The 27,553-nt window shown below is 44.5% G+C and overlaps 1 protein-coding gene across 1 annotated transcript in view; it reads left to right on the forward strand.

Annotated features, from left to right (window-relative positions):
- Dnah3 (dynein axonemal heavy chain 3) overlaps positions 1-27,553 on the forward strand; it is a 167,703-nt gene that overhangs the window by 130,749 nt on the left and 9,401 nt on the right. The window contains 5 exon segments of the mRNA XM_055627476.1: positions 4,298-4,496; positions 7,666-9,807; positions 18,075-18,300; positions 21,377-21,621; positions 23,816-23,932. Of these exon segments, the coding sequence (XP_055483451.1) occupies positions 4,298-4,496; positions 7,666-9,807; positions 18,075-18,300; positions 21,377-21,621; positions 23,816-23,932 (2,929 nt within the window).

Genomic DNA, 27,553 nt, shown 5'->3' on the forward strand with positions numbered 1-27,553 from the left:
CTAGGGAACCCACATGGAGACTGAGCTACCTATGGGCTACATATGAGCAGGGGGTCTAGGTCCTCTCCATGCATGGTCTTTGGTTGTTGCATAAGTCTCTGCAGTTCCCCCTGGGCCCAGATTTTTTGGCTTTGTTGGTCTCCTTGTGGGGCTCCTTGTCCCCTCTGGGTCCTTCTAAATCCCCCTTCTTCCATAAGACTCCCTGTGCTCTGTCCAAAGTTTAGCTGTGAATCTCTACATCTGCTTCGATCACTTCTTATTGTAGATATGTGTACATTTTTGTGTTTGTGTGAGAAGGAGTCTTTTAGAGAACATCTGTGGTAGACTCCCACCCTGTTCTCTCTCTTCTCCTGCTTCTGGTGTCTATCCTGTTTTTCCATCTGAATGAGAATTAAGCATCTTCCCTAGGGTCTTCCTTGTTGGCTAGATTCTTTAGGTCTGTAGATTTTAGTATGTTTATTGTATATTATATGGCTAATATCCACTTATTAATATATACCATGCATATATACCATACATGTCTTTCTGCTTCTGGGTTACATCACTCAGGATAACATTTTCTGGTTCCATCCATTTGCCTGCAGATTTCATGATTTCCTTGTTTTTAATAGCTGAGTAGTATTCCATTGTGTTATTGTACCACAATTTCTGTATCCATTCTTCAATTGAGGGACATCTAGGTTGTTTCCAGATTCTGGCTATTACAAATAAAGCTGCTATGAACATAGTTGAGCAAATGTCTTTGTTGTATGGTTAAGCATCTTTCAGATATATGCCTAGGAGTAGTATAGCTGGGTCTTGAGGTAGCACTATTCCCAGTTTGCTGAGAAAGCACCAGAGTGATTTCCAAAGTATTTGTATAAAGTATTTTACATTCCCACCATCAGTGGAGGAGTGTTCCCCTTTCTTCACATCCTCTCCAGCATGTGTTGTTACTAGAGACAAATGGGCTGAGAAAGAAATTAGGAAAACAACACCCTTCACAATAGCCACAAATAACATAAAGTATCTTGGTGTGACTCTAACCAAGCAAGTGAAAGACTTGTATGAAAAAAGAACTTCAAGTCTCTGAAGAAAGAAATTGAAGAAGATATCAGAAGACAGAAAGATCTCCCATGCTCATGGATTGGTAAGATTAACGTAGTAAAGATGGCCATGCTACAAAAAGAATCTACAGATTCAATGCAATTCCCATCAAAATACCAACACAATTCCTTACAGACACTGAAATGTTTCTGTAAAAATTCAATTTAGATATCTTTTCAAGTCTTAGCTCTAATTTGAAACTTCCTCCTCATCCCTGTCCACTCTTGTTATATGACACAATTATAGCATGATTGTGATTTTCACTGTACTTTGTTTTATCTTATCAGGAATGTTCTTCCCAAATATCATTTAAATATTGTGTTTGGGGATATGTGTGATATATGTACTTCTTATTGTGGGTATGTGTCCATTTTTGCATCTGAGTGGTGTATGTACTTGTTTTGTGGGTGTGTGCACATTTGAGAGAGAGAGAGAGTGTGTGTGTGTGTGTGTTTGTTATTGTGGCTGTGTGCACATCTGGGTATGGGTGTGTGTGGAGGCCAGAAGTTGACATTGGGTATCTTTCCTCAGTCTATGTCCACTTTTATTCTCTCACTGAACCTGGGGGTCCCTGATTCATCCAGGCCTGCTGGCAATGAGCTTTCCCCCCACTCTGCCCAGCTTTTTATGAGGGTGCTGGGGCACAAACTTAGCTCCTCATGATTTAGTTCTAGGCACAATAGCAACTGAGCTGCCATCCCAACCCCTCAGGGAGGCATCTTGGTAACCTCGGTGATCTTGGAAAGGAGATATGTCACAAATCAAGTCTATTCCCTCCTGGTCTTTGATTTCAGTGGTTCTGTGATGTCAAGTGACATTTCTCGATAAAGCCACTGACAGAGTCAGCCATGGAGTAAAGAATGCAGATGGCCAGACCCCACCTAGACAGAGTGACTCAGAACCTCTGGGTTGTTCTCCATGAGGCTTGGTGGCCAGTGCACAGCCACTACTGAGAATCCCCGTCACAGATAGGTCACAGGGAGAGGCTCTTTAGAGCCACCTGACAAATCAGCTTGCAGCAGAACTGAGCCACAAGCCAAGCTCTGTCCCTTAGGAGGAGGAGCAGAGGTGCCAGGCTCTGTGGGGGTTTGAGGTGTGGCGGGACCACTGTCTGTGAGGAAGTGGAACAACCTTTGTCTTGTTTGCTGATCCACAATGAACTCACGTGTTACAAAGACCTCAACACGTGCTGCCTTAACTCAGCCTATAACACAAGCACTCAGGATGCAGAGGCGGGAAATTCATGAGTTCAAGGCCAGCCTGGCTATACAAGCACATTGAGGACGTTTTGGGATACACAGAGAGACTGTGCCACAAACAAACAATTGATGTTCTCTTGAGAAGCCCCATTTCAGTCATAACTTTTAATCACCCTTGGGCTCAGTGAATTAACAGATAATTCAGTACATGGGGATCCAGGAGCCAGCTCTGTGACTCACCAACTATGTGACCCTGACTAACTCATTTTCATGTCTTTTTTTTCCCCCTTGCTGGAATTTGAGTTACTAACGAACCCAAAAGAGTTCTCCCAGTTGTGAAGTCTTCTAGTGGCAAGTGTTCTTTTTAAGGATTGAGATATAATGCACACAGCATTAGTACTCTCCCGTTAGAGTTGGCAATTCAGTATGATTTTGTACATTCACAGAGTCATGCAAATATTAACACTGTGTAATTCTAGAACATTTAATTACCCTCAGAAGAAATCTATTCCTGTAGAAGTCACCCTTTTTCTCCTCAACTCCAGGTAACTACTAACCCACCTCTGTAGATTTGCTCATTCTGAATGCTTCATAGAAATGGAAGCATGCAGCCAGGCACAGTGGCACACACCTCTAATCCCAGCACTTGGGGAGGCAGGGCAGGCTGATCTCTGTAAATTTGAGGCCAGTCTAGTCTACAAAGCTAGTCCAGGACAGCCAAGGCTATACAGATAAATCCTGTCTTGAAAAATGCCCCTAGAGAGAGCCAGAGACAGAGAGAGAAAGAGAAAGAAGAGAAGTGGAACCATCTAACAGATAGCTTCTTGCTTCTTTCACTTAACATGATGTTTATATGGTTTGTCCATATTGTAGCAAGCATTGGTGCTTCGTTTAATTTAATGGATGTATGGTGTTACATTGCACATTCCCTCAGTTCACCCTAGGCCTGATGGTCTCTCAACCCATCCAGACCAATAGATGGGAAGCCACCTCCTATCTCTGGGGAATTCATTCAAAGCTACTGATTGATTTTTTATTTTTTAAGGGAGAAATTGTAGGTTTAAAATGAAAGTGATGGATGCAGATTGGATATACTAACAAGGCAATAATCATCTACTAATAACCAAAGTGGCAGGGAGGTAGCTAAGCGGCAGAGTGCTTATCTGAACTCGGCCCCCAGTGCCATAAAAAATAAAAATTAAATAACAGGATCAACAAAGGCAATAGCATTCCCCGCACTCCAGTGGCATAACAGGAAGCAGAGACAGGAGAATCCCCAGGCATTGAGAGGCAAATGAACTACAGGAGACCTTGCCCCAACAAGGTGGAAACTGAGGACTGACCCCAGAGGTTGGCCATTGACCTCCATATGCATTCTGTGGTAACCATGCATGCACACACATGCAGACATGAGTGTGCAAAAAATAAAACAAAAAAAATCCTGTTTTTTACATCATAGGTGCCAAAATACAGTCGATTAGGGGCCAGGCAGTAGTGGCGCACGTCTTTAATCCCAGCGCTTGGGAGGCAGAGGCGGGCAGATCTCTGTGAGTTCGAGGCCAGCCTGGTCTACAGAGTGAGTTCCAGGTCAGCCAGGGCTATACAGAGATACGCTGTACTGAAAGAAAAAAAAAAAAGAGTCTATTAGGAAGAATTAATTCTGGTGCTATACAGCATAGGAAAGTAACCACAGTTACAACCATTCTTACATATTTCACAATGCCTAGAGGAGCTACACATCTCGTGTCACTTAGAAAACATAATATTTGAAAATATTTGAAATAAATACAATTGCCCCAATTTGAGTAATGCTTCATTTTCTTAAGGTCACAAAACAAATTCTCAAATGTCCAGGACATCCAAATTGAAGCCACAAGAGGCTCAGGCCTTCAAGAACAGAAGTCCTAGAGGGGAGGCCCTGGTGTTTAAGGGTACCTGTCACAGAGAAACTTTCTGCCTTGCGCTGTGTACAGGCACTGATCACCTGTTCTTTTTGTCCCTGTTCCCTGCAGAATGAATGTGAGGGGGACCTGGCTGAGGCGATGCCAGCACTTGAGGCCGCACTAGCTGCCTTGGACACCCTGAACCCAACTGACATCACGGTGGTGAAGTCCATGCAGAACCCACCGGGTCCTGTCAAGCTGGTTATGGAGAGCATTTGTGTCATGAAGGGGCTGAAGCCAGAGAGGAAGCCAGACCCAAGTGGCTCCGGTAACTGCTCCCACTCCAAGCCCCCCTATTCCAGACTTCTTGGGTTTTAGAAGACTTTGGAAGTATCAACATGTACATATGAGTTCAAAGATCTCAGTGATGCTCTGTGTGTGTGTGCGCGTATTTGTGTATATATTTGTGAGGGTGAGTAAGCATGTGTATGTGGACCCGAGGTTGGCGCGAGGTATTTTCAATGGATTCCCCATTTTAATTTTTGGGACAGGATCTCACTGAGCCTAGAGCTTAGCAATTCAGCTAGACTGGCAGGCCAGCAATCTCCAGGAATCCTCTGCTTCCCCAGCTGTGTGTGGGACTAGAAGCGTGCACTGCCACACCTGGCTTTTTACATGGGTCCTGGATCCAGACTCCGGACCCCCTGCTTGTGCAGCAAGCATTTTACTGAGGGATCCATCACCCTAACCCTCCTTGTAAATGTTTCTTGACCAGCCTTTGGCCACCCAGTCATCTGAGAAAATGCAGGTATCTGTGTGTGGAATAAACTTCAGGCCTCAGATTGTAGACCAAAAATTGTGGTCAGGTGGTGCAAATATGTGCATAGTCACATATAAGAGAAAGTCAGAAACTGGCAGAATGAGAGAAGAACACAGAGAAATGGAGAGAGGGGAGGGAGGAAAAACAGAGACCCAGACATCATTTAGACATGGTCATTCATGCACACACACACACAATAATGTTACTGAGTCAACAAACATGCTGATTCTGGAAAAGAAATGAGAAGGGACGAGGACAGACACAGGCAGGAAAACAGCAGGAAAGGGAAAGGGAGAGGAAGAGGGAAAGGGGGAGGAGGGAGAAGTAGAAAAATAGGAAGTGTCCTGGGAAAAAAATCAAAACAGAAAAAAAAATTGAGCCAAAACTGCTGAGGATGAGCTAGAAATGGTGAGCAATACATTGATTCACAGAGACACAGGAAGAGAATGAGTGGGGAAAAAGAAGGGAGACAGAGAAGAAACACACACACACTCACACACACACACACAATGGTTGGTGTAGGGAAGAAATAGCAATTGGAAATAGAAAGTTAGAGTCAGGAATGAAAGGGTGCAGAGATGGAGAAATAGATCAAAAAGAATAGCAAAAGGATGGAGGAATGAAATTGAGAGGCAGATGTGAGAGCCAGCTAGGCTAACAGTTATGGTCCCAGCACTGCACTGTGGTAGACTGGGAGTTTGAGGCTTTCTCAAAAGAGAGCAAAGTTTCTGATATAGGACGCCCTGTTACAACTAGTGCCTTCAACGCGAATGTGCACTTTCAAACCCGTGTGCCCTTTGAGCAGCCTTGTCTGGAAGGAACCCTGCTAGCGTGCATTCCTTCTGCACTGCTAGAAACCCCAAGCTCCTCCTCTGGCAACTTCTGGGCCCTACTTCCCTTTACCTGGCATTCCTTATTGTCTGGCTGGCTTCAGGATGACAGTTGCTTTGAAGAATATATAGATGATGAGAAACGGCAAAGCAGGAGTGGACTTTGTGTGTGTTTGCTTGTGTGCACACAGCGTGCAAATGCACCCTCCTTTTGTACGCACTTGTGGAGGCCAGACGCCAACTTAAGGCGTTTTCCTCTGTGGTTCTCCATCTCCTCTGTTTGAGACCCAGTCTCACACTGAACCGGGAGCTTGCTGACAAGGCTGGATTAGCTGACTATCGACCTCCCAAGACATTTCTGTAACCATAGTCTCAGCATGTGATTACCAGCACCTGCTGCCATGCCCAGATTTTACATAAGTGCAGGGACCCAAACTCCGGTCTTTGTTTATTTAGCAAGCATTTTATCCACTGGGCAACCTCCCTACATCACAAGGGAACTTTAGAGAAGGCTATAGAGCTGCTGCTGGGGTACAGAGTCATGTGGAGAACTTAAGGAATGCTGAAAACAATGTCCTCCTTCTAAAGACATTTATTTCATTGGTTTGGGGTGCAATCTGAAGCCGGGTTTTTTATTTGTTTGTCTGTTTGTTCTTTGTTTTTAGATTCTCTGGGTGTTTTTAAGGTATGGGCAGGGTTGAAACCTGCTGAGATAGAACATATCCAGGTTATAAATGCTAGTTCTTAACTGTGGGTCTACAGGCATCATCTCAAAACCCAACATTAAATGATGTATATTATTCTCCAAGCCCTTGGAACTTAGTGTATATAATGGGACAAAACAAAAAGAGCGCTTGAATTAGCTTTGAGTACCTTGAATTTAAATGAAGCAGATAATCTTCCAGAAAGCAAACCGAGTCCTTCACAGGAAACACTGCACTGGTTGCTGTGCTTATTCTTAGGGATGGGCACATTAAACTCCATGTTATGTCTCAAGTAAGACTCTTGCCATGAGCCCCAGTGTGGTATGTGCCACAAGTCAAAAAACGCTCTCAAATATTTCCCAACATGCCAGCCAATGGGTCACAGTTGCAGGGTAGGATTGAAAATCACTTGATTAGTTGTTGGCTGGAAGGACGCTCAGGAGAATGGTGGCTGACTTTGTTTCTGGGCCGGCTATAAGTTGCCTTCTTTCCTGATACAAGCCAGCCAGCTGCTCCTCCAAGACCAGTGCCTCCTCACCCGCTCACACTGTCCACTACAGGAGAACTGGCTTGGTTTCATCCACCCTGCCTCCCAGACTTCTAAATAAACATATGCCCATGGGTATGGCTTTTGTGGTCCTCTCCAATGATAAAGGAATCAAGGGTGGCATTCATTCAGTTTATATAGCAGCACCCAGTAGGCTGAGGCAGAAAGACCACAAATTCAAGGCCAGGATAGGTAGATGATAGACAGACAGACAGATAGATGAGATGGTGGGTAATGGATAGATGGATGATGGATGGATGGATGGATGGATGGATGGATGGATGGATGGATGGATGGATAGATGGATGACAGACAGACAGTCAACAGGGTCTGAAGTCTGGTCTGGACCCAACTAGTTGCCACTTATAAGCAAAGGGCTCATGACAAAGAACTTGAGATCATGGAAGAAAAAAAAAAAAAGTCAAGACCCAAGTCTGGAGAACAAAGTATAGTTAAGGAAGATAAGAATTCCTGGGTCTCCTTGACCAGGAGTTTGGAGTCCTCCCAAGCTCCCCAATATATAAGTAGCAGCTATTGTAGAATTGCACATCTCAACCAAAATGTCTCAGTATGTCTCTGTTTCCTACACTGAACAGGTAAGATGATAGAAGATTACTGGGGAGTGTCAAGAAAGGTCCTTGGAGATCTGAAATTCTTGGAAAGTCTCAAGACATATGACAAAGAAAACATCCCCCCCATGGTTATGAAGCGAATCCGGGAAAGATTCATTGATCACCCTGATTTCCAGCCAGCTGTCATTAAAAACGTATCATCCGCCTGTGAGGGCCTGTGCAAGTGGGTGAGGGCCATGGAAGTCTATGACCGAGTGGCCAAGGTGGTGGCTCCCAAACGGGAGCGACTGAAGGAGGCTGAGGGGAAGCTGGATATACAGATGCAGAAGCTGAACCAGAAACGGGCAGAACTGAAGCTGGTGGAAGACCGACTCCAGGCTCTGAATGACGACTTTGAAGATATGAACACCAAGAAAAAGGCACTGGAGGAAAATATTGATATCTGTTCCCAGAAGCTGGTCAGGGCAGAGAAGCTGATCAGTGGTCTTGGTGGAGAGAAGGACAGATGGACAGAAGCTGCCCGGCAGCTGGGGCTCCGCTATATTAACCTGACAGGGGATGTGTTGTTGTCCTCTGGGACAGTGGCTTACCTGGGGGCCTTCACAGTGGATTATCGGGCCCAATGCCAAGACGAATGGTTGGACTGCTGTAAGCAAAAAGTCATTCCAGGCTCTTTTAACTTCAGCCTCAGCAACACCTTAGGGGATCCCATAAAGATTCGTGCTTGGCAGATAGCTGGGCTTCCTGTTGACTCCTTTTCTATTGACAACGGCATCATTGTGTCCAATTCCAGACGTTGGCCCTTAATGATTGACCCTCAGGGACAGGCCAACAAGTGGGTGAAGAACATGGAAAAAGCAAACAGGCTATTTGTCATCAAGTTCTCTGACAGCAACTATGTGAGGACTCTGGAAACTGCCCTGCAGTTTGGCAACCCCGTCTTGCTGGAAAACGTTGGAGAAGAGTTGGATGCCTTTATCGAACCCATCTTGCTCAAGGCCACGTTCAAACAGCAAGGAGTGGAGTTCATGAGACTAGGTGAAAATATCATAGAATACTCGAAGGATTTTAAGTTCTATATAACCACACGTCTGAGAAATCCACATTACCTCCCTGAAATCGCGGTGAAAGTCTGTCTGCTCAACTTCATGATCACACCCTTGGGTCTTCAGGATCAACTCCTCGGTATCGTGGCTGCTAAGGAGAAGCCGGAGCTAGAAGAGAGAAAGAATGAGTTGATCTTAGAAAGTGCCCAGAATAAGAAGCAGCTAAAGGAAATTGAAGACAAGATCTTAGAGGTCCTATCCTTGTCCCAGGGCAACATCCTCGAAGATGAGACGGCCATCAAAGTGTTATCCTCTTCCAAAGTGCTGTCTGAGGAAATCTCCGAAAAGCAGAAAATAGCCTCGGTGACAGAAACACAGATTGATGAGACCCGGATGGGCTACAAGCCTGTGGCTCTTCACTCAGCCACCATCTTCTTCTGCATCTCCGACCTGGCCCACATCGAGCCTATGTACCAGTACTCTCTGACTTGGTTCATCAACCTCTACGTGCAGTCCCTCGCCAACAGCAGCAAAAGCGACGATCTGGACCTGCGCATCGAGTACATCATTGAACACTTCACACTGAGCATCTACAACAACGTGTGCCGCTCCCTGTTTGAGAAGGACAAGCTGCTTTTCTCCCTCCTCTTGACAGTCGGCCTCTTGAAGGAAAAACAAGCCATCAGTGAGGAGGTTTGGTACTTCCTGCTAACTGGAGGTGTGGCCCTGGAGAACCCTTTCCCCAACCCGGCGCCTGATTGGTTATCCGAAAAGTCGTGGGGTGAGATTGTTCGGGCTTCCACCTTACCGAGACTGAACGGTCTGATGGAAGACCTGGAGCAAAACACCGCGGACTGGAAATACATCTATGACTCGGCCTGGCCACACGAGGAGACGCTGCCCTCACCCTGGAAGTTCCTCCAGACGCTTGAACGCATGGCGATCCTGCGATGTTTGCGGCCTGACAAGATGGTCCCAGCCGTTCAAGATTTCATCTGCGAAACCATGGGAAAGGTATTCATCGAAGCCCCGACTTTTGATCTCCAGGGATCCTACAATGACTCCAGTTGTTGCGCACCACTGATTTTCGTACTGTCCCCAGGGGCAGATCCTATGGCAGGTAAGCGCTAAAGGTTGCATGAGGTGCTGAACTGCCCAGAATGCGGTGCTTGACAGCAGGCATCTCAAACCCAGCTGGCCTGGAGTTGAAAGACAACTAACTGTGGTAGTCCATCCTTCTTCTCTTCCTTCCTTCCTATTCATTCTCCTTTTGTTGTTGGTGGTGGTGGTGGTGTTTTTGTTAATATTTAGCCCAGGCTAGTCTTGAACTAATGGTCCTCCTGCACCGGGATCCCAAGTACTGGGCTTACGGACATAACAGCATTAAGGCCTGGCTCAAGCAAAGCATTTGAATGGAAAACAAAAACTTCATTTCCCTCCTAAGGGTAGCAGCCACTCCTTAGCACCTGAGATGGTGATATCTGGGACAGTGAACCCCAAACCACAGGATCAACTGATTCTTCAAAAGAATCCAGAGGTCGAAAACTTGACCATCGTTAAGTGTTGACAACTCTTTTAGAATTTCCTTCTAAGACAGTAAGGGAGGGATGTGGAAATAGGTGTAGGTAAAGTGCTCACCACGCATGTGCTTGTCTGTAATGCAGTGCTCCTATGAAGAGACGGGCTCAGACACAGGAGAATGAAGTGGCAAACCGGCCACCTAGACTAGAGTAAACAATGCTGAATCCTGCCTGGCTGGGCATCTTTTAGTCCCAGCACTTGTGAGGCAGAGGCAGGCAGATCTCAGAGTTTGAGTCCAGCCTGATCTATAGAGCAAGTTCTAGAACAGCCAGGGTTACACAGAGAAACCTTGTCTAAGAGAGAGAGAGAGAGAGAGAAAAGAAAGAAAAAATCCTGCTTGAAACAAGGTAGAAGATGAACCTCTGATTGTCCTCTAACTTCCAAAACACCCTCCTCTTTCTCATCCTCACACAGAAGTTTCTTTTTAATGTGATAAGGACCAAGGCCAGCATTTCATTAGCTCCAAGTTCATCGTGTTCATCTTGAACCATTTTCTCTATTGCATCTTTAATTATTAAAAATTGAATAAGAGCAAGGCATAAGATTGTGGTTTAGTGGGGGTGGTGGGATTTTGCTTCCCCACGGCAACACCTGACAAGGTGGGGAGAGATTTTTCTGGTTACAGATAAGATGGAGGATGTTGCTGCTAGCATCTTCAAGAAAGTGACCAAGGATGCTGCTTACCATCCTATAGTGCATGAGCCATTTCTTACCACAGCAGGTAGCATGGCCCAGGATGCTGAGGTTCTGGAACCTACCATGCAGCCTAAGGCCCATGTTTCTGTTCTGTCTCCCCAAAGCAAAGCCCTCTAAGGAGTTGGATATATCTTTCCAGAAGCAGTTTATACAAGTTAGGGCTGTTGACAGGAACTGAGTTGCTTTCTCTTCTGTCAGGATATTTTCACACTCCTATCTTCACTATTGATGGATGAGGAAAGAGAACAAGGAATGCAAGTGGCAAATAGATGTTTTCTGTGGTTGCTGGGGAGTTTGGCATGTGCCCTTGACAAGAAAAAACTTAGCATACATACAGAGGAATACAGAGGAGGGAGCTGAATTGAAGTGGTTCCAGATTCCTGTGAGGCCATTCCTGTCAAAAACAAAACAAAACAAAAAAACAAACAAAAATAAAAAACAAAAACAAACAAACAAACAAAAACCAATGCAACACCTTTCTAGCATCTTTGCTTTCATCACTTATGTCTATATTTTTTTTCTTTTTTGTTTGGGATTTTCATACAACGTGTTTCATACAATTACTCTCTGATCTACCCACCCGACTTTGTGCCCTCTGTTTTTTGGGGTTTTTTTCCCTCTTTTCTTTTTTAAATAAACCCAGCCCAGCTTGTACTGCCCATACACTCTTACATATGTGGTCTTCCACTGAAGACTGATTGGCTTTTTATCACCAGCTAATAAAGAAAACCAACTTATTCTCTCCCAGAAGCTAACCGTTTCAAATAGCCCCTCAGGTATGAGCGAGACTTCATGCCTACAATTTTATCTGGCTTGCAGAGTTCTTGCGCTTTCCATCCCGAATCTTTTGTGAGTCCGTGTGTGCCACTCTCCTGCTATGTTTAGAAAGCAGTTTTCTTGTAGTCATCTGCCATCCCTTTGCTCTTACAATCTTTCTGACCCCCTTCCAAAATGATCCCTGATCTTTGAAAGGGGGAGGGAATGTGACAGAGATACCCAGTTTGAGACTGAGCATTGTATAGTCTCTTATTCTCTGTTCCTTGACCAGCTGCGAGCCTCTCCTTCAATTACCGTCTACATCAAAAGGAAGATTTTCTGATGAGAGTGGAGGGAGATAACTAATGTGTCGATGTAACGATAAATCACTAACAGTCAGTCTAGTGCTGTGTCCACTTAGCAGAACAATAGCAGTAGGTTCCCCTGAGGAGCCACAGTCTGTTCTCAGCCTGATGTGAGGTATGGGTTTCATTCGTGGAGTGTGACTTAAAAATTTTTAAGTTCTTAAAAATCAGTTGGTTACCCCCCCTAATGCCTGTGCTGCTCTTGACCTTGGGGCCTGTCTTGTCAATCTAGTATTGAAGCTTGCGAGATTCCCATCTCGGTAAGATTATTATTACTAACACAGATATCACAAATAGCACCTTCCTGCACCATTCAAGCTAGCCAACAGGGATGAAGCTTCCAGGTAATTACTAGCTTTTTTTTTTTTTCTATGTTCTATGCATGTTCAAGCATGTGGTGATTTGAGCAATAAGGTCTTGTCAAATTCTGGAGGGTAACCAATAGCATTTGACGGCCTGCAGTGTTGGGAGACCTCACTGGACAACAACTCTAAAAAAGGTCACTCATTCCTAGTCTTAGGATTTTTATTTGTTAGCCTGGTGGTCTCTAGTAGATCCATTATAGGATGTCTCCATTTTAAATTACTAGCTTTTTTTTTTTTTTTGTCAATTTTTAAAAAGAGAACTAACCTCATTTCCTCCTGGCCCCACCCTCCCTCTCTCTACCCCCTTATGTTCCTCCCCTAGTCCACTGATAGGGAAAGTCTTCCTCCCCTACTCTCTGACCCTAGCCTATTTCATCAGGACCTTTTGGATCCTCCACCTCTGTGGCCTGGTAAGGTCGCCCGGGCAGGGGGACGTGATCAAAGAGCAGGCAACTGAGTTCATGCCAGTGACAGCCCCACCTTCCCTTACTAGGGAACCCACATGGAAACTGAGATACCCATGGTCTACATCTGAGCAGGGTTCTAGGTCCTCTCTGTGCATGGTCCTTGGTTGATTCATCAGTCTCTGCAGGACCCCTGGACCCAGATTCTTTGGTTTTGTTGGTCTCCTTGTGGAGCTCCTGTCCTCTCCAGGGGGCTACTGCTGGGATACAAAGTGAATAAATTGTAATTAATAATAATAATGATAATAATAATAATAATAATAATAATAATAATAATAATAAGAAGAAGAAGAAGAAGAAGAAGAAGAAGAAGTAAATAAAAATAAAAAATGAGAACTAGCAAAACAAAGACAAGTAAAGCAGAAAAATAGGAGGTCTAAAGTTAGTCAGATGCTGAATGAGTCTGGGTGGGTGATGTTCTGCAGGCAGAGGACAAGCTGGTAGGACCTGCTGGCTGGCTGGTCCTTTCCTGATTAAAACTGTTTCTTGGTAGTGAGGCTGGAGAGATGGCTCAACCATTAAGAGCCCTTGCTGTTCTTACAGGGGACATGGGTTTGGTTCCTAGCCACATGGTGGCTCACAATCGCCTGTATTCCAGTTCTAGGGGATCTTACACCTTCTTCTGAATTCTTTAGGTATCAGGCATATATGTGGCACGCATACATACATGCAGGCAAAACGTTCATAAACTTTTTTTAAAGGGATTCTTGGATGGTCAGGGATGGTCATGTGAGCTCCATGGACCAGGCATATATGAGCTATCTGTGGTCCAGGCATTATCATAGGAACCAGCTCTTGGAAACTCCACCTCTTCCCTTAAAGTTTCCTATCATCCTTTTATCTCATGGAATGGCTCTCAGTCTCGGTTGCCCCTGAATTACACAGAGCGCTTTCTTGGTGTTCCCTAGACTAATTAGATTACAATACTTAGGGTGAAATCCAGGCCTCATGTTTTATAAAGCTTTTTGGGTAATTCCACAGTGGGAACCACTGACTTTAATGGCATCAGCAGACTTTAAAGATCATCTCCACCATCCGTTCTTGCATGCATTAGGAGCTGCAACGTGGCAATGCTTTCCCTCCCTCCCATTCATTAGCTGGGACTCCTCTCCAGAGAAGAATTTTCCCCTGTCAACTTTTGGTTTCCTCTGAATCTAGTTCATACGAGGCAAACAAAACAGATGCTCTGTTCTTTTTGTTTGCTTGTTTTTGTTTTTCAGGGCAAGTTTTCCCTGTGTAATCATGGCTCTTCTGGAACTGGCTTTGTAGACCAACTACCCTGGCCTCAAACTCAAGAGATCTGCCTGCTTCTGTCTCTGAAAGCTGGGATTAAAGGTGTGCGCCTCCACTGCCCAGCCAGATGCTCCATTCTTTTTCTTCGTTTACCCGAAATCTGAATATTGGGTTGGTGCCCTTCCAACCTCCAAAGTGAACAGTGTACTGGGATGAATTTTTTCTTTTTGGTGCCACTGTGACTATATAGAATGTAACTGGGTATTTCAGATATGATGGCGTTCAACTCTACTACTATCATAATTTTTTTTTCTGAGTTATTCTGTTCATCTGATGCTCAGAGATAGTCAGTCTGTGGTACCTCATAGGAGTACCTTCATGCCCATGCTCTTTTCACACAGGCAGTTACAGATCTTGATACTCCTTGCCTTCTAGAACTCTCCCATACATTCTACACACCTCTTGTACATTTTCTGCCCCAGACCTACAAACATTTTTTTGTTTGTTTGCTTTAAGATGGAGTCTCTGTGGCCCAGGATGACCTCAAGCTCACTCTGAATCCTAGCCTGCATGATTTTTCTGTCTCAGCTGTCCCAATGCTGGATTATATACATCACCATACCTGGCTTAGGGAGTAAATCTTGAAGGAACCCTAGATCTTTCAGCAGGCAGTTATATGCAGAGATCAACAGTCTGCAGGCCAGAAGTGCTCATGACTCCTGAAAGAACCACTGCTTGTACACCTTACTGTCCATTCCTTTCTTTTAAAGATAATTTATTTATTTTTATTTTATGTACATTGGTGTTTGGCTAGATGTATGTCTACATGAAGTATGCATGTCTGTATGAGGGTGACAGGTCCTCTGGAACTGGAGTTACAGACAGTTATTAGCTGCCATGTGGGTGCTGGGAATTGAACCCAGGTCCTTTGGAAGAGTAGCCGATGCTCTCAACTCCACCCCTCCATTCCTTTCTTTGGCTGTACCTAACATGAAGAACAACGGTCTCTGCTTTATAATAAAAAAGTACTGGAGATACAGAGCAGCAAAGTGAAAACATTTACTTTTGGTCCTAAAGAAGCCAAGCTTTAGCCTAGACAAAATGGTGGTGGGGGGTGGCTTTTCTTGTTATTGCTGCTTCTTCCCATGGAGACAGGGTTTCTCTGTGTAATCTTGTCTGTCCTGGAACTCTGTCTATAGACCAGGCTGGTCTCAGGGTCACAGAGATCTGCCTGCCTCTGCCTCCAGAGCGCTGGATTAAAAGATATGCACCACCACCATCCAGCTTGGCCTTTTCTATTTCTAATCACATTTCCTGACCCCTCACCTCCTCATTGGCTGAGTACTTTGAGAAGGCTTAGTTTTCCCCAATTATCTAGCGTAGTTCCCGCTCCAAATTCCTTCTAGGGCTCAAAATTTGCCCTTCTCTTTCCTGATACGTCAGCTCAGTCACAAAGCAGACTTACTGTAACTTTTCAATCCTAACTTAAAGTGAAACACACCCAGGCAGGCAGCAGGGTGCACGGGGGACAGGGACTTATCAGTGATTCAGTGATGAGTTCTCATACTGAGAAAGGACCATAATGATTTCTTTCTTTCTCTTCTTTCTCCGATCCCCCTCCCCCAACCTCCTTCTCTTTCTCTTTCTGTTTCTGTTTCTGTTTCTTTGAGACAGGGTTTCATTGTGTAGGCTTGGCTGTCCTAGAACTTGCTCTATAGACCAGGCTGGCCTCAAACTCAAAGATCCAAATGCTTCTGCCTCCCAAGTGCTGATACTAAAAGTATGCACCACCCCCACCTTGCTTTTATTTCTTATACCAGTGTACTCTTTCAATCAAAGTAAAACTTTTTCTCAAAATAACTGCTTTGTACTTCTAAACGTTCTATTTGATTTTTGTTTGTGGGTTTGTTTGCTTGACTGGCCTGGAGTTCAATATGCAGACCAGACCTCTAACACATAGATATCTGCCTGCTGTTGCCTCCAGAACTGGGATTAAAGGCATGTCCACCATGTGTAGCCTAATAGTGCCATTTGTTCTGTTTCAAATTTGTACATTATTTAAAATAAAATTCTGAATTTCATTGTGGTTTATATTCCACTTCTACTTTTTCCCACATGGATTTCTTCCACGGTCATTTCCTAAGACTCTTTGCTAAGGCTGCATAACAGAAGTTCAACAGACCGACAGGTTAACAACAAAATTTATTCTTTCATTGCTATGGGAGCTTCAAGTCTGAGATCAAGGTGTTTGTGGTGATCTCTTCCAAGGCCTCTCTTGGGAATCATTGTTTTTCTTTTTAAAATGTTTTCATTTAAAAATAATGCAATTTTTATTTAAGACATAGGGTAGTTGTTTGCTTTGATTTAAAATTTATTTCTGTATGTGGGATGTTTGCCTGCGTTTATGGCTGTGCACCACATGTGTGCAGTGCCTCTGCCAGAGGAGGCTGGAAGAGGACGTGAGATCCCCTGGGACTAGAGTTGTGAGCTACCATATAGGTGCTGGGAATTGAACCTGGGTCCTCTGGTAGAGCAGCCAGTGTTCTTAACTGCTAGCCAATATTCTCCAGGCCTCCGCTTGTTTATTTTTAAGATAGGGTCTTTCTAGTCCAGGTTGTCCTGGAACTCACCATGTAACCCGAACTAGCCCCAAATTTGTGATCCTTCTGCCTCAGCCTCCAGATTGTTGGGATTGAAGGCCTATGCACAGCCATTCTTAGGTCTTTTTGGCTTACTGATGGCCATCTTCTGTTTTCACATGGTCTCTCTCTATGCATCCATGACCCCACTCCTACATCTTCTTAGAAGGACATCAGTCAGTCATATTGGATTAGGACTTAAAGATGTTATTTTAACCTAGTTGTCTCTATAAAGACCTACCTCCAGGCACAGTCACACTGTGAGAAACTTCAATGTCTGAGTCTAGAGAGTATTAAGTCTGATTGTTCTATATGCTAACTATCCCTTATCGTGATAAATGATAGACCACCTAATGTGGCTTATACTTTTTGAGAGATTTCTCCACAACCAAATTGACGTTATTTTGTAGAAACCTCATATAAATTGAGTTTTATATAAGTCTGAGTGTCCTCAAAACAGAACAGCCCTTCATGTGGTAGATACTGGTACCCCACAGATTTAATTTAATGTGAAATTCCTCAGCCAGGAACTCTCCTACTAGACTAGACTACTGTGACTTCATGTCCCTCATCTCTCCATGTGGAATGAGCTTGGTGTTTTGACTTATTCACTTTTTCCACCATGGCTTCAGTTCAGTAGCAAGCTCCAGGAAGTTAAGGGCCAGAGTTTTGGCCTTCTTCATCTGAAATCTCAGCCCATTGAAGGTCTTAATTTTATACATAAGCCTTAGCTCCAGCTTCCTGCTTCTTAAGAGTGCAAAGCCAGAGCTAGTGCAAATATGGCCAGGTGTCACAGGCCTTGTAGTCTCAGCACTTGGGAGCCTGAGGGAGAAGGATCACAAATTTGCATTAGAGCCAGGAGTGGTAAGTGCACACCTTTAATTCCAGCACTCAGGAGGCAGAGGCAGGCAGATAGATGTGAATTTGAGGCTAGCCTGATCTACAAAGGGAGTTCCAGGACAGCCAAGGCTCTATAGAGAACCCCTGTCTCAAAAAACTAAAAAACAAAAGTAATAATAATAATAAGTAATAATGATTAATAATAAATAATAGTAGACTATGTGTTTAGAAAAATGCCAGACAGGAGTCAGCTGTTGCTCCATTTGCAGCCCCCCTGCCCACCAGATATTTAAAGCTTCACTAAGAGAGATACTGATTTAGCAGTTAACAGACGTTAATGAGTTTATTTCTAAATCCAAAAATCTCAGTGTGTCCCTCGTTTTGCATAATGACTATTAATCTGGTCTTAGCTGGCTCTTTTTTCAAAAACTTTTCTTCCTGGTCTCAGGTCTGCTGAAGTTTGCAGATGATCTTGGCATGGGAGGTACCAAAACACAGACCATTTCCCTTGGCCAAGGCCAAGGTCCTATTGCTGCCAAAATGATCCAGGATGCCATCGTAGAAGGGACCTGGGTGGTCCTACAGAACTGCCACCTGGCTACAAGTTGGATGCCTTCACTGGAAAAGATCTGTGAGGAGGTGATTACCCCTGAGAACACCAGACCAGAGTTCAGGTGAGACCCTGTTCCATCCGGCCTGGGCCCAGGGACCCAGCTCAACTCAAGCCAGCATGCTGGTGGCTCATAGTCCAAGGGAAGGGACAGTCCTGTCCTTGAGAAACCCCGGAGCTAACAGAGATAGCTCATGGGAGAACCCTGTTGATGCGCGAGTTCTTCTTTGTTTTTTTCCAAACCTGCGATAAACACCAAGACCAAAAGCAACATGGGCAAGAAGGTTTTATTTCAGCTTACACTTCCAGGTAAACAGCCTACCATGGAAAGAAGTCAGGGCAGGAACTGGAGCGATACTTTGAGGAACACTGTTTGCTGGCTTGCTCTCTCTGGCTCGTGCTTTTCTATCTGTTCCTAGCACTCCACCCCATGGGGTGGCCCTACAGTGGAATGGAGCTTTCATACATCAATCATCGATCAAGACAGTCTATTACGGATGTAGCCACGGGCTTCTGATTGAGACAATTCTTCGACTGAGGTTCATTCTCGACAGAGCTCTAGGTTGTGTCAAGGTTGCCAGTCACTAAGTAGCCCTCCTCTGTGTCATACCTGACAGGAAAGGGGCAGATGTGAAGACTGAGAACTGCCTGGGGTTTTGTAACATGAATACAAGTTTTTAAAGGATGTTCCAGTCAGAAAGGACAGATTTTCTGAAAGTGAAAGGCACTGAGAATTTAGTGTGTGACTCTATGGGATGGGGGGACTTGGTAGAGAAAGTGATGCAGGTATAGCCATGAAAGCAGATTAACTGTCAGAAAGGCTGTGGGGTTTTGTTTGTTTGTTTGTTTAGTAGGAAATGTTTGCTGTTTAAGGACCATGGCGGCACTGGTGTGTGTGTGTGTGTGTGTGTGTGTGTGTGTGTGTGTGTGTGTGTGTTTGTTTTGGTACAGAAGCCTGAACAGATTAAAACAGAACATGACTTTAGAGATTAAAAATGCTTTTGTTTAGGAGCATTCATCATAACAAGATGTTCAGGTCAGCCTGGGGCTGTGCCAGGACAGGGCATGGTCCAGGGACAGATGAGCCACCTTTCTTTCTTCTACTTTGTTCTGAATTTTCTCTTCGGGCCTTACTGCCATCAAGAGGCTTGGATCCCGGGGCCAGGAGAGTTCAGACTGAGGCAAGGGGGCAAAGGGGGATCCCAACTGCGTAAGAGGGCATAACATATCACCTTTAAAGCCAACTAGGTTACAGGCTAGACCAGGCTGGGTGCTTCAGAGATAGCAAACCAGGGGTGTCCAGAAGGAAGGTGGTCACATAGTCTCGTTAGGTCCCCAACAAAGGCCTATCCAAGGCCTAAAAGATAAGAACTCATGCCCACCCCTGTTCTACATGCAGCCCAAGCTAATCTTCTTCTGCTTCACCAGAGACATGAAATGCCTGGGCCATGGATGCTGCAAAGCAGAGGCCACTGGGCAGGCTGTAAGGGTATTGAGCTTAAGAATCACATAGAGGCCCATGCCTGGTGGCACATCTGTAATCCCATCACTTGGGAAGGCAGAGGCAGGCAGATCTCTGTGAGTTCAATGCCAGCCTGGTCTGCAAAGTGAGTCCAGGACAGCTAAGGCTACGTAGAGGAATCCCTGTATGGAAAAACAAACAAACAGACAAACAAACAAAAAAGGGACTGTGCAGGCTTATTTTCTGGAGATGAACTTGTGGTTTTCCACAAATGTTACAGAGCCTTGCAGTCAACATGGTTGAGTAGAGGAGAGGGTCCTACATAGAAATTCACTAACAACTGCTGCAGAAGAAGAATGGTTCTGGAAAGCAAGAAACAGAGAGGTAGCATCCGGTCAACAATGGCATGGAGGTCCTATGGTGGCCTCAGATTCGCTGGTACAGAGTCCCACATGAAGTCCTCCACAACCAGCAATGGACAGACGAAGCCAGGTGTCCTGACAAGCTCATATACAAAGGGCCTAACCAGGCCATAGCCATGGGACATCAGGGAGACCGTTCCTCAGTGCTGTGGGTAACAGCTCATAGGGGCTTGTCTATGGATTCAAGCTTGGCAGAGTCGACACAGGCCTTGAGGCAGAAGTTTTACACTCAGCATGAACTATTTTCAAGTCAAGTTTACAATGTCCAAGGTGACCACTGCCTCCCATACCAGCAGACTCTCTGAGCGTGCCCCAGCTGTCCAACCCACCTAAACAGCAGAGTGCTTCCTGTGGGAGTGTAAGGCCTAACCTAGACCACAGGAACTGGGAGAGAAGGGACAGACTCTGGGGGCCCTTCTGTAGCCAACCCATGTTCAGGGTCACCTCCTAGAATGCCCACTAGCACCTCCTGGCACAGACATGTTAGATCTGCACTGAACTCTTGAGGGCCCACAGCAGGGGAACACAGAGGCAATGTCCTGTCATGAGGCCAACCTCAGTCACATTGGCCTGAGGCTATGTCCTATAAGCCTCCACTGACAGGCACCTTCCCAGAGTGTGTCACCTGCATAGCATGAGGCAAGTCACTCTTCAGCCTGGGCCCTAGGGATCATGCTCAATCACCAGGTGGGACTTAGCAAGACTGTTTTTGAAACAGTTATCGTCATTGAAAATACCAGTGGTTGTCTAGCACCGCTGTTTACTCCTCCACTCTGTATTTTTGGACTTCAAGGAGTTTTCAATGAATGTAAATAGCAATTGCATTCAGAGATCGAAGAGTAGAACTGGACCGCCTTCAAATTTACTTTCTACTCAGACAGGTTTGTCTTACTCCAGGAAATAGGATTGGCTTGTGAGCTAAATCCAGCTTGCCATCTAATTTTTAAATAGCTAAAAAAAAAAAAAAAAAAATCAAAAACAAAACAACAACAAAAAAACACAACCTAAAAAATAATTTTATGAAAATCAAAATTTATCATCCAAATGTAAAGTTTATTGAAAAACACACATGGTTCTTCATATATTATCTATGTCTAGTCTACTTGAACAGGCACTATATAAACCCACCAGACCTAAAATATTTATCATTCTGTCATTTGTGATAATGGTTAATAATGGTAGCTATTATTTTTGTTACCGTTTACCAATGTAACTTATTTCATTATGCTGAACAGTTGGGTCCTTTGTGTTTCCAGACTCTGGCTGACTAGCTATCCATCAGAGAAGTTTCCTGTCAGCATTCTCCAGAATGGGATCAAAATGACCAATGAGCCCCCCAAAGGGCTCAGGGCCAACCTTTTGCGTTCCTACCTCAATGATCCAGTCTCGGACCCTGTGTTCTTCCAGAGCTGTTCAAAGCCAGTTATGTGGCAAAAACTGTTGTTTGGACTTTGTTTCTTCCATGCCATTGTCCAAGAGAGGAGGAACTATGGAGCTCTAGGTGAGACGAGGCAATGTGGTTTGGGGGTGGGACACAGGTAGCATCTGTAGGTTTTCGTTTAGATGGTGTGGCCGCTAAGGTGATTCACATACTCTAGGAATGGCTAAGGAAATACTTATGCCTACTATGAATTGTTATTTGTCTGGAATTAAAATTTCACTTAATATACTTTCTCCCCACCACTCTAAATCTGGCAACCTTAGAACCAAGCCAATGTGGAAAAAAAAAAAAAAAAAAAAAAAAAAAGGTGATGCTCAGAGATGGGATTGATGAACTAAGTTTGAGTTCCTTCCCAGCACCGACATGCACAGCTGGGACAGTGGCCTGTATTTGTGATCTGAGTGCTGAAGATGTGGACTGTGCAAGCTGGGCTTGCCAATGAGCCAGCCTAGTGAAGGCCAAGTCCCAGTAAGAGACTCTGTTTCAAAACAATAGGTGTATGGAACCTGAGGAATAATATCCAAGGTTAACCTTGTTTCCACATGCGTGCACACACATAAGCACACACAAATTCGATATTCCAAAATTGGGGTACCTCTACCTAGTAAAGTAGATAATGAGAGGAACATATTCATTTTAGGCATAATAAACATTCTCTGGAGAGTTGTCACCAAGGAGCCTACAACATTTGAGCCAACTATCTACATGTACTTAATGATGAAAGATTAGAAACGCACCTGGGCACTTGCCTGTGTGTAAAAAAAAAAAAAAAATCAGAACTCATTTATTTATCAGTGGAAACTAAGGTGTAACTAAATAACCTTGTTAGGAGACGATCAAACTGCCATTATTCTGTCTTTCGTGTTGGATGGCCTGTCTCAACTATGGGCTGCTTCTGATCTTGTTCAATAGCTTCAAAGGAACCACAGTAGGGACTCCTTGCAGGTTTTTAGGGTTGATTGGAGTGGAAGTGTCCTCATGGTGATTCTTTCTGCTGATGCCTCTCCTTTTCTTCCCTTTTAAAAAGGTTATTTTGAAGTTAGTGTACACAGTAGTGGCTTCATCATGGCATCTCCATAAACATAGAGCTCACACTTTGTTCTTGTTCATTCCCTTTCTCCACTTCCCTATCCACTCTTCTGGATCCTCTTGGTAATTCCCTTCCTCCAATGCTAGGTAGCCCCACAGGTCCTAAGATGGTCCACCAAGGGTGGTAAGAGGGGATAGTTCTGCACATGCCTTTCATGTAGCATCCCTTTCTACCCTATCCTCTCTCTCCCACCCCTATCCTCGTCCTCATATAGCTACCCTCACCCTTCCACCCCATCCTCTCCTTTTCATCCTTATCCTCCCTTCCATCCCATCTCTCAACTCACACCAGAACTCTAACAAACAAACAAACAAACAAACAAACAAACAAAAATCTGTGCAATAGACTCTAAACTCTAAAAATCTATGCAATGATTTGTCTCAAAACCAACTGTTCCGTTGGTTTTTTTTCCAGCATATGAGTTTTATTAAGTTATATTTTTAATTTGAATATCATTGTTTAGGAGAAAATTTAATTTCTTTGTAAGGGACTGGAGAGATGGTTCAGTGTGTGATAGCATTTGTCTTTCTAGCACAGGACTAAGATTCCATTCCTAGCACCCTCCTTTACAAATCTGTAACTCCAGTTCCAGGAGATCAGATGCCTCTAGAATTTTGACCTCTGCAGGCACCGGGCACATACATGGTGCACAGACATACATACAGGCAAAACTCTCATAAGCATGAAACAAAAATAAGTAAATCTGAAAAAAAAATTCCTCTGTGAAATCATTAACCTCGGAAGTTCTGTAAGACTGGCCATGCAGTTCTTCCGTGAGTACAAGGAAAGTTTCCAAACCAGCCTCACTCTGCCGTGGCTACTGCTCACAGCTATGCTTAACATGTTGGTTTTGGAGCCCTGTGCGTTACCACAGCCTTCCAGGCAGGCTGAACAGATCCTGTCTCACAGATCTCAGGATGTTAACATCTTCCTCAACAAATGGGGAGACCCATAAGGAAACCGATCCTAGAATGGATGTTTTCTCAGGCAGAATGGCTGCCATGTTGGCAGTAAATCAAGGCAAATAGTTGGCTGGGCGCTGGCTACTCACAGGGATGAAAGAGCCCTTGATCCATCGTGATGCTTACCTTACATGCTCAGTCTCTGAGTGGAAATTAAGAGCTTTCAGCTCTGAAGCCTATAATTCTTCTCTGCCTATTGCAGGTTGGAATATACCTTATGAATTCAATGAATCTGACCTGAGGATTAGCATGCGGCAGATCCAGATGTTTCTGAATGATTACAAAGAGGTGCCCTTTGAAGCTCTGACCTACCTGACAGGTATTTGTGGATGGAGCTATGCTGCCCTACTCTTCTGTTGCCATTTGCCATGTTCTGGCTCTTCACCTCCTATTTTCCTTTAGTCACTCCCTCTTCATTCGACAAGTATTGATCTCTTGATAATGCTTGTTGTCATGTGGGATACAAACAAAGCCAGAATTAAGATATAGGCTTCTGTGGTCAGGTGGTTCACTATCTAAGATGGTAGAAAATGTAAATAAATCGATGGCAATGCGGTATTAAGTACACTAACAGAAACATTTATGAGCTGCTAGTCCATCAAGTGCTTGCTACAAGCATGAAGACCTGAGTTCACACTTACAAAAACCCAGGACACACATAAAAAGCTTGGTGCTTTGGCCTGTGCTTATAATCCCAATGCCAGAGTGGCAGAGACAGATGGTTAGAGTTTGCTAGCCAACAGCATAGTGCAAATGGCAAATACCAGACCAGGGAGAGGCATTGCCCATAAAACAAGGTGGACAATGCCTGAGCAGGCATGATGCCTGAGGCCTGCACACATAAGTGCACATAAAAGAAAGAGGGGCTGAACAGGTAGGTGGCTGCTCTTCCACAGAACTGTAGAAAGCATAATGCTCGCAGATAAGCACTGGGGAAACAACGAACGTTAATCGCACAGGGTTTTCTCCTCAGCAGGGGAACTGTATACCTGATTTCCACTCAGGGAGCCAGTGACCTGGTGACCTTTGCTATGTATAGAGACAGACCCTCACCAAACCCCCAGAATGTTAATTCCAGACTCTTCACTCCTAGACTTTTGTCTTTGTTTCTCAGTCATAGGTGAGATGTCACATGTACGTTAGAGCCTAGTGACTGTTACGTTATCTCTGACAGAGATATCACACCAGATCCTAGGCCCGTGAGCTATAGAACTCATCTTCATGGTAAAAGTCACATGCACTCTGCAAAAGAGTTTTCACGCCTTATTGTGCACATGGACTTGGGATAATTGTTAATAAAAACTTTTCCAAGATTGTACTGGACTTAAAAATGTCTAGAATAAACTGACCTGGTGTCAGACTCCAGAAGTTTGAACCAGCACTGGCTACTAAGTCATGCTGAACCGAGTTTCCTTCTTACCTCACAAGGATCGTTTGATGCTTGCAGCAATCCTCACACCCACAGGACCTGGGTTTGATTCCCAGCACCCACATGGTGGCTAACACCTGTCTGAAACTCCAGTTCGAGGGATCCACTGCCTTCTTCTGGCCTCCTCACGCATTGCACACACACATGGTGCACAGACATACATGCAGGCAGAGCATCCACGCACATAAAGTGAGAATCCTTAAATTTTTTAAGAAAAAAAAAGAAACATTTTTAAAGCAAAAAGGCAATGCCATGATTATATCTTGGAGTTGGGGTGGTGGAGATGGTCCTGGAAAACTTCTAGAAGTTTTAAGAAGAGTTAGACATGAGGGTTCAGTAGAAGATTTGCAGATGGAAGAAGAGTATTTCCAACATGGGACCTTGACGTGGGAATGTCATAAGCTGTTTGGATCAAAGCAATTATTCAATGATTTTTTTTTTACCCCTATCACAAATATATAATAGTACACAATATGGAAGAAATCAGATGTATAAAATTTGCTCGCTGCCCTCAAAGAATACACAGTATATCATAGGGTCAGAAGGAAAACTAGAATGTGCTGTATTGATTGCTATAATATGGCCAAAGGCCCACCTGTAGCTAGAAAGACTATGGCCTCTTCTGGATCACACACTGATTTCCCCTTCAGGCCCACCTGTAAGAGCTGTCCCGTCCTCTCACCAAGTAGTAAAATTCCCTTAATGCTCATGCTCCCAGTACATCAACTGAAATCTCCGTGGTAGTAACCACATTGGGTAACCAAGGAGACCAAGGCTTGGAGTAGTGATATTAAACCGTGGGCACTTTTTGCCCTACCTCCTTGGATATTTGGCAGTATCTGGAGGTGGTTTTGGTTTTTCACGAGGAAGAAGGAAATGCCACTCATATCTAATGAAGAAAGGCCAGGGATGCTGTTAAACCATCCTGTAATATGTATAGAACAACCCCCGACACAACACAGAACTGTCCAGTCCAACTTTTTAATAGCGCAAAGCATGAGAACCCTTCCTCAGTGTGGTTCAGTAATACAGTGCCACCTTGACTTCAACTCAGTGTCCCTAAGACAAAACAGTGCATCTTGGCTTGGTAAAAGAGCTTCTTCAGAGAGGGGGCCTTTTCAGGGAAGGCTATCCCCAGGTTCCTTCCCCCCCCCCCATAGATGGTCTTGGTAAAGCGCTGCCTGTGGTTGAAAATGAACCTCCCTTCACTATGCCAGCCAGCTTGGGGGATAGCCCCTTTCCAACCATGCTCTTGAAGATAAGCAGCCTAGACTGTGGAAATAGTCCACAAGTCTTAACGGTGAGTTATGTCAATGGTCTACTTCTTGCTCACCACTGCGCACGTCAGTAGAGGTCTCTGCTGTTATACTTATCCATTGGACACACAATTACAAAAAGCTGTGCCAGCATTTTTTTGCTGTCATCTTGCTATATATGCTTGTGTGGTCGTACTAGCAGTTAAGGCACAAGAACTTGTCCTTTGACTCTACCCAACTCCAAGGAGCCCAGAGGAAGGTAGCCTTCCCGTGGATGAGAATGGGAAAAAGAGTCGTCACCCAGCACCAGATAGGAGTGAGCATTGGGGTCTGCCTTGCATGTTGGCTAAAGACACAGGTTTTATGAACAGAGAGGTTGAGTGAGATGGGATGAAGTCATCTAATCGTAACTTGGTAAGCTCTGTAAAATGGACAGTAAAGAATTTAGAGGGCGACTGAGGTCCATCCTAGCTCTTCCAGGAGCCTGTGTACTTACTACAAAAAGATGTGGAGCTATAAAGAACTGGACCTGCCTTGATCAACATAAAACCCAGAGCCTATAAGTGTGTCCTGGGTAGGAAAATTCACTGATGAGGAAGTTTGATGGGACCTAGTGCCGTGATTACAGGTATATCCAGCGCTGACTGGGGGAGGAGGATGCTATTTTTGTTTGTTGGAGAGGAGTAGGTTGTAATGAGACTTGATGTTGTTATGTAGCACAGGCTGACAGTGAACTTGTGAACTTCCTGCTTTAGCCTCCAAAGTGAAAAGCGTGTGCCACCTTGCCTTGTTCAAAAACCACTCTCTCGTTCTCTTTAATACTGCGTGTAGTTTAAGGGTTTATATAAACCTCCTTATAGCTGAGCCATCTGCAATGTGTGCCAAATAAGCTTTGTTGAAGGCCTGGGGATGTTCATAGAGCTGCAGGAATCCAGATGACCTGGCTCACAGTGAAGCTGCCCTTGCATGGTTCACCTTTCTCAGTATGAGTTTCTAGACCCTTAACTCTGTCCGAGGTCACCCAGGCAATGAGGCACCTCTAACTTAAGCCGTTTACTCTCCCCTTCAACTTGATTCTAATTTCTTTTTTCTAAAATGATTGAACTTGGAAATAAGCACACCTTTCTCGGTGGAAGCATGAGCATGAGCATGAGACGCAGTCTATCTATGTAGCACTGGCTGTTCTAGAATTTACCATGTAGACCAGGCTGGCCTCAAACTCACAGAGATCAGTCTGTCTCTGTCTCCCAAGTTC

The sequence above is a fragment of the Psammomys obesus genome, unplaced genomic scaffold (genome assembly GCF_907164565.1).
Source record: "Psammomys obesus unplaced genomic scaffold, mPsaObe1.curated_primary_1811, whole genome shotgun sequence".
NCBI classification, from domain to species: Eukaryota; Metazoa; Chordata; class Mammalia; order Rodentia; family Muridae; genus Psammomys; species Psammomys obesus.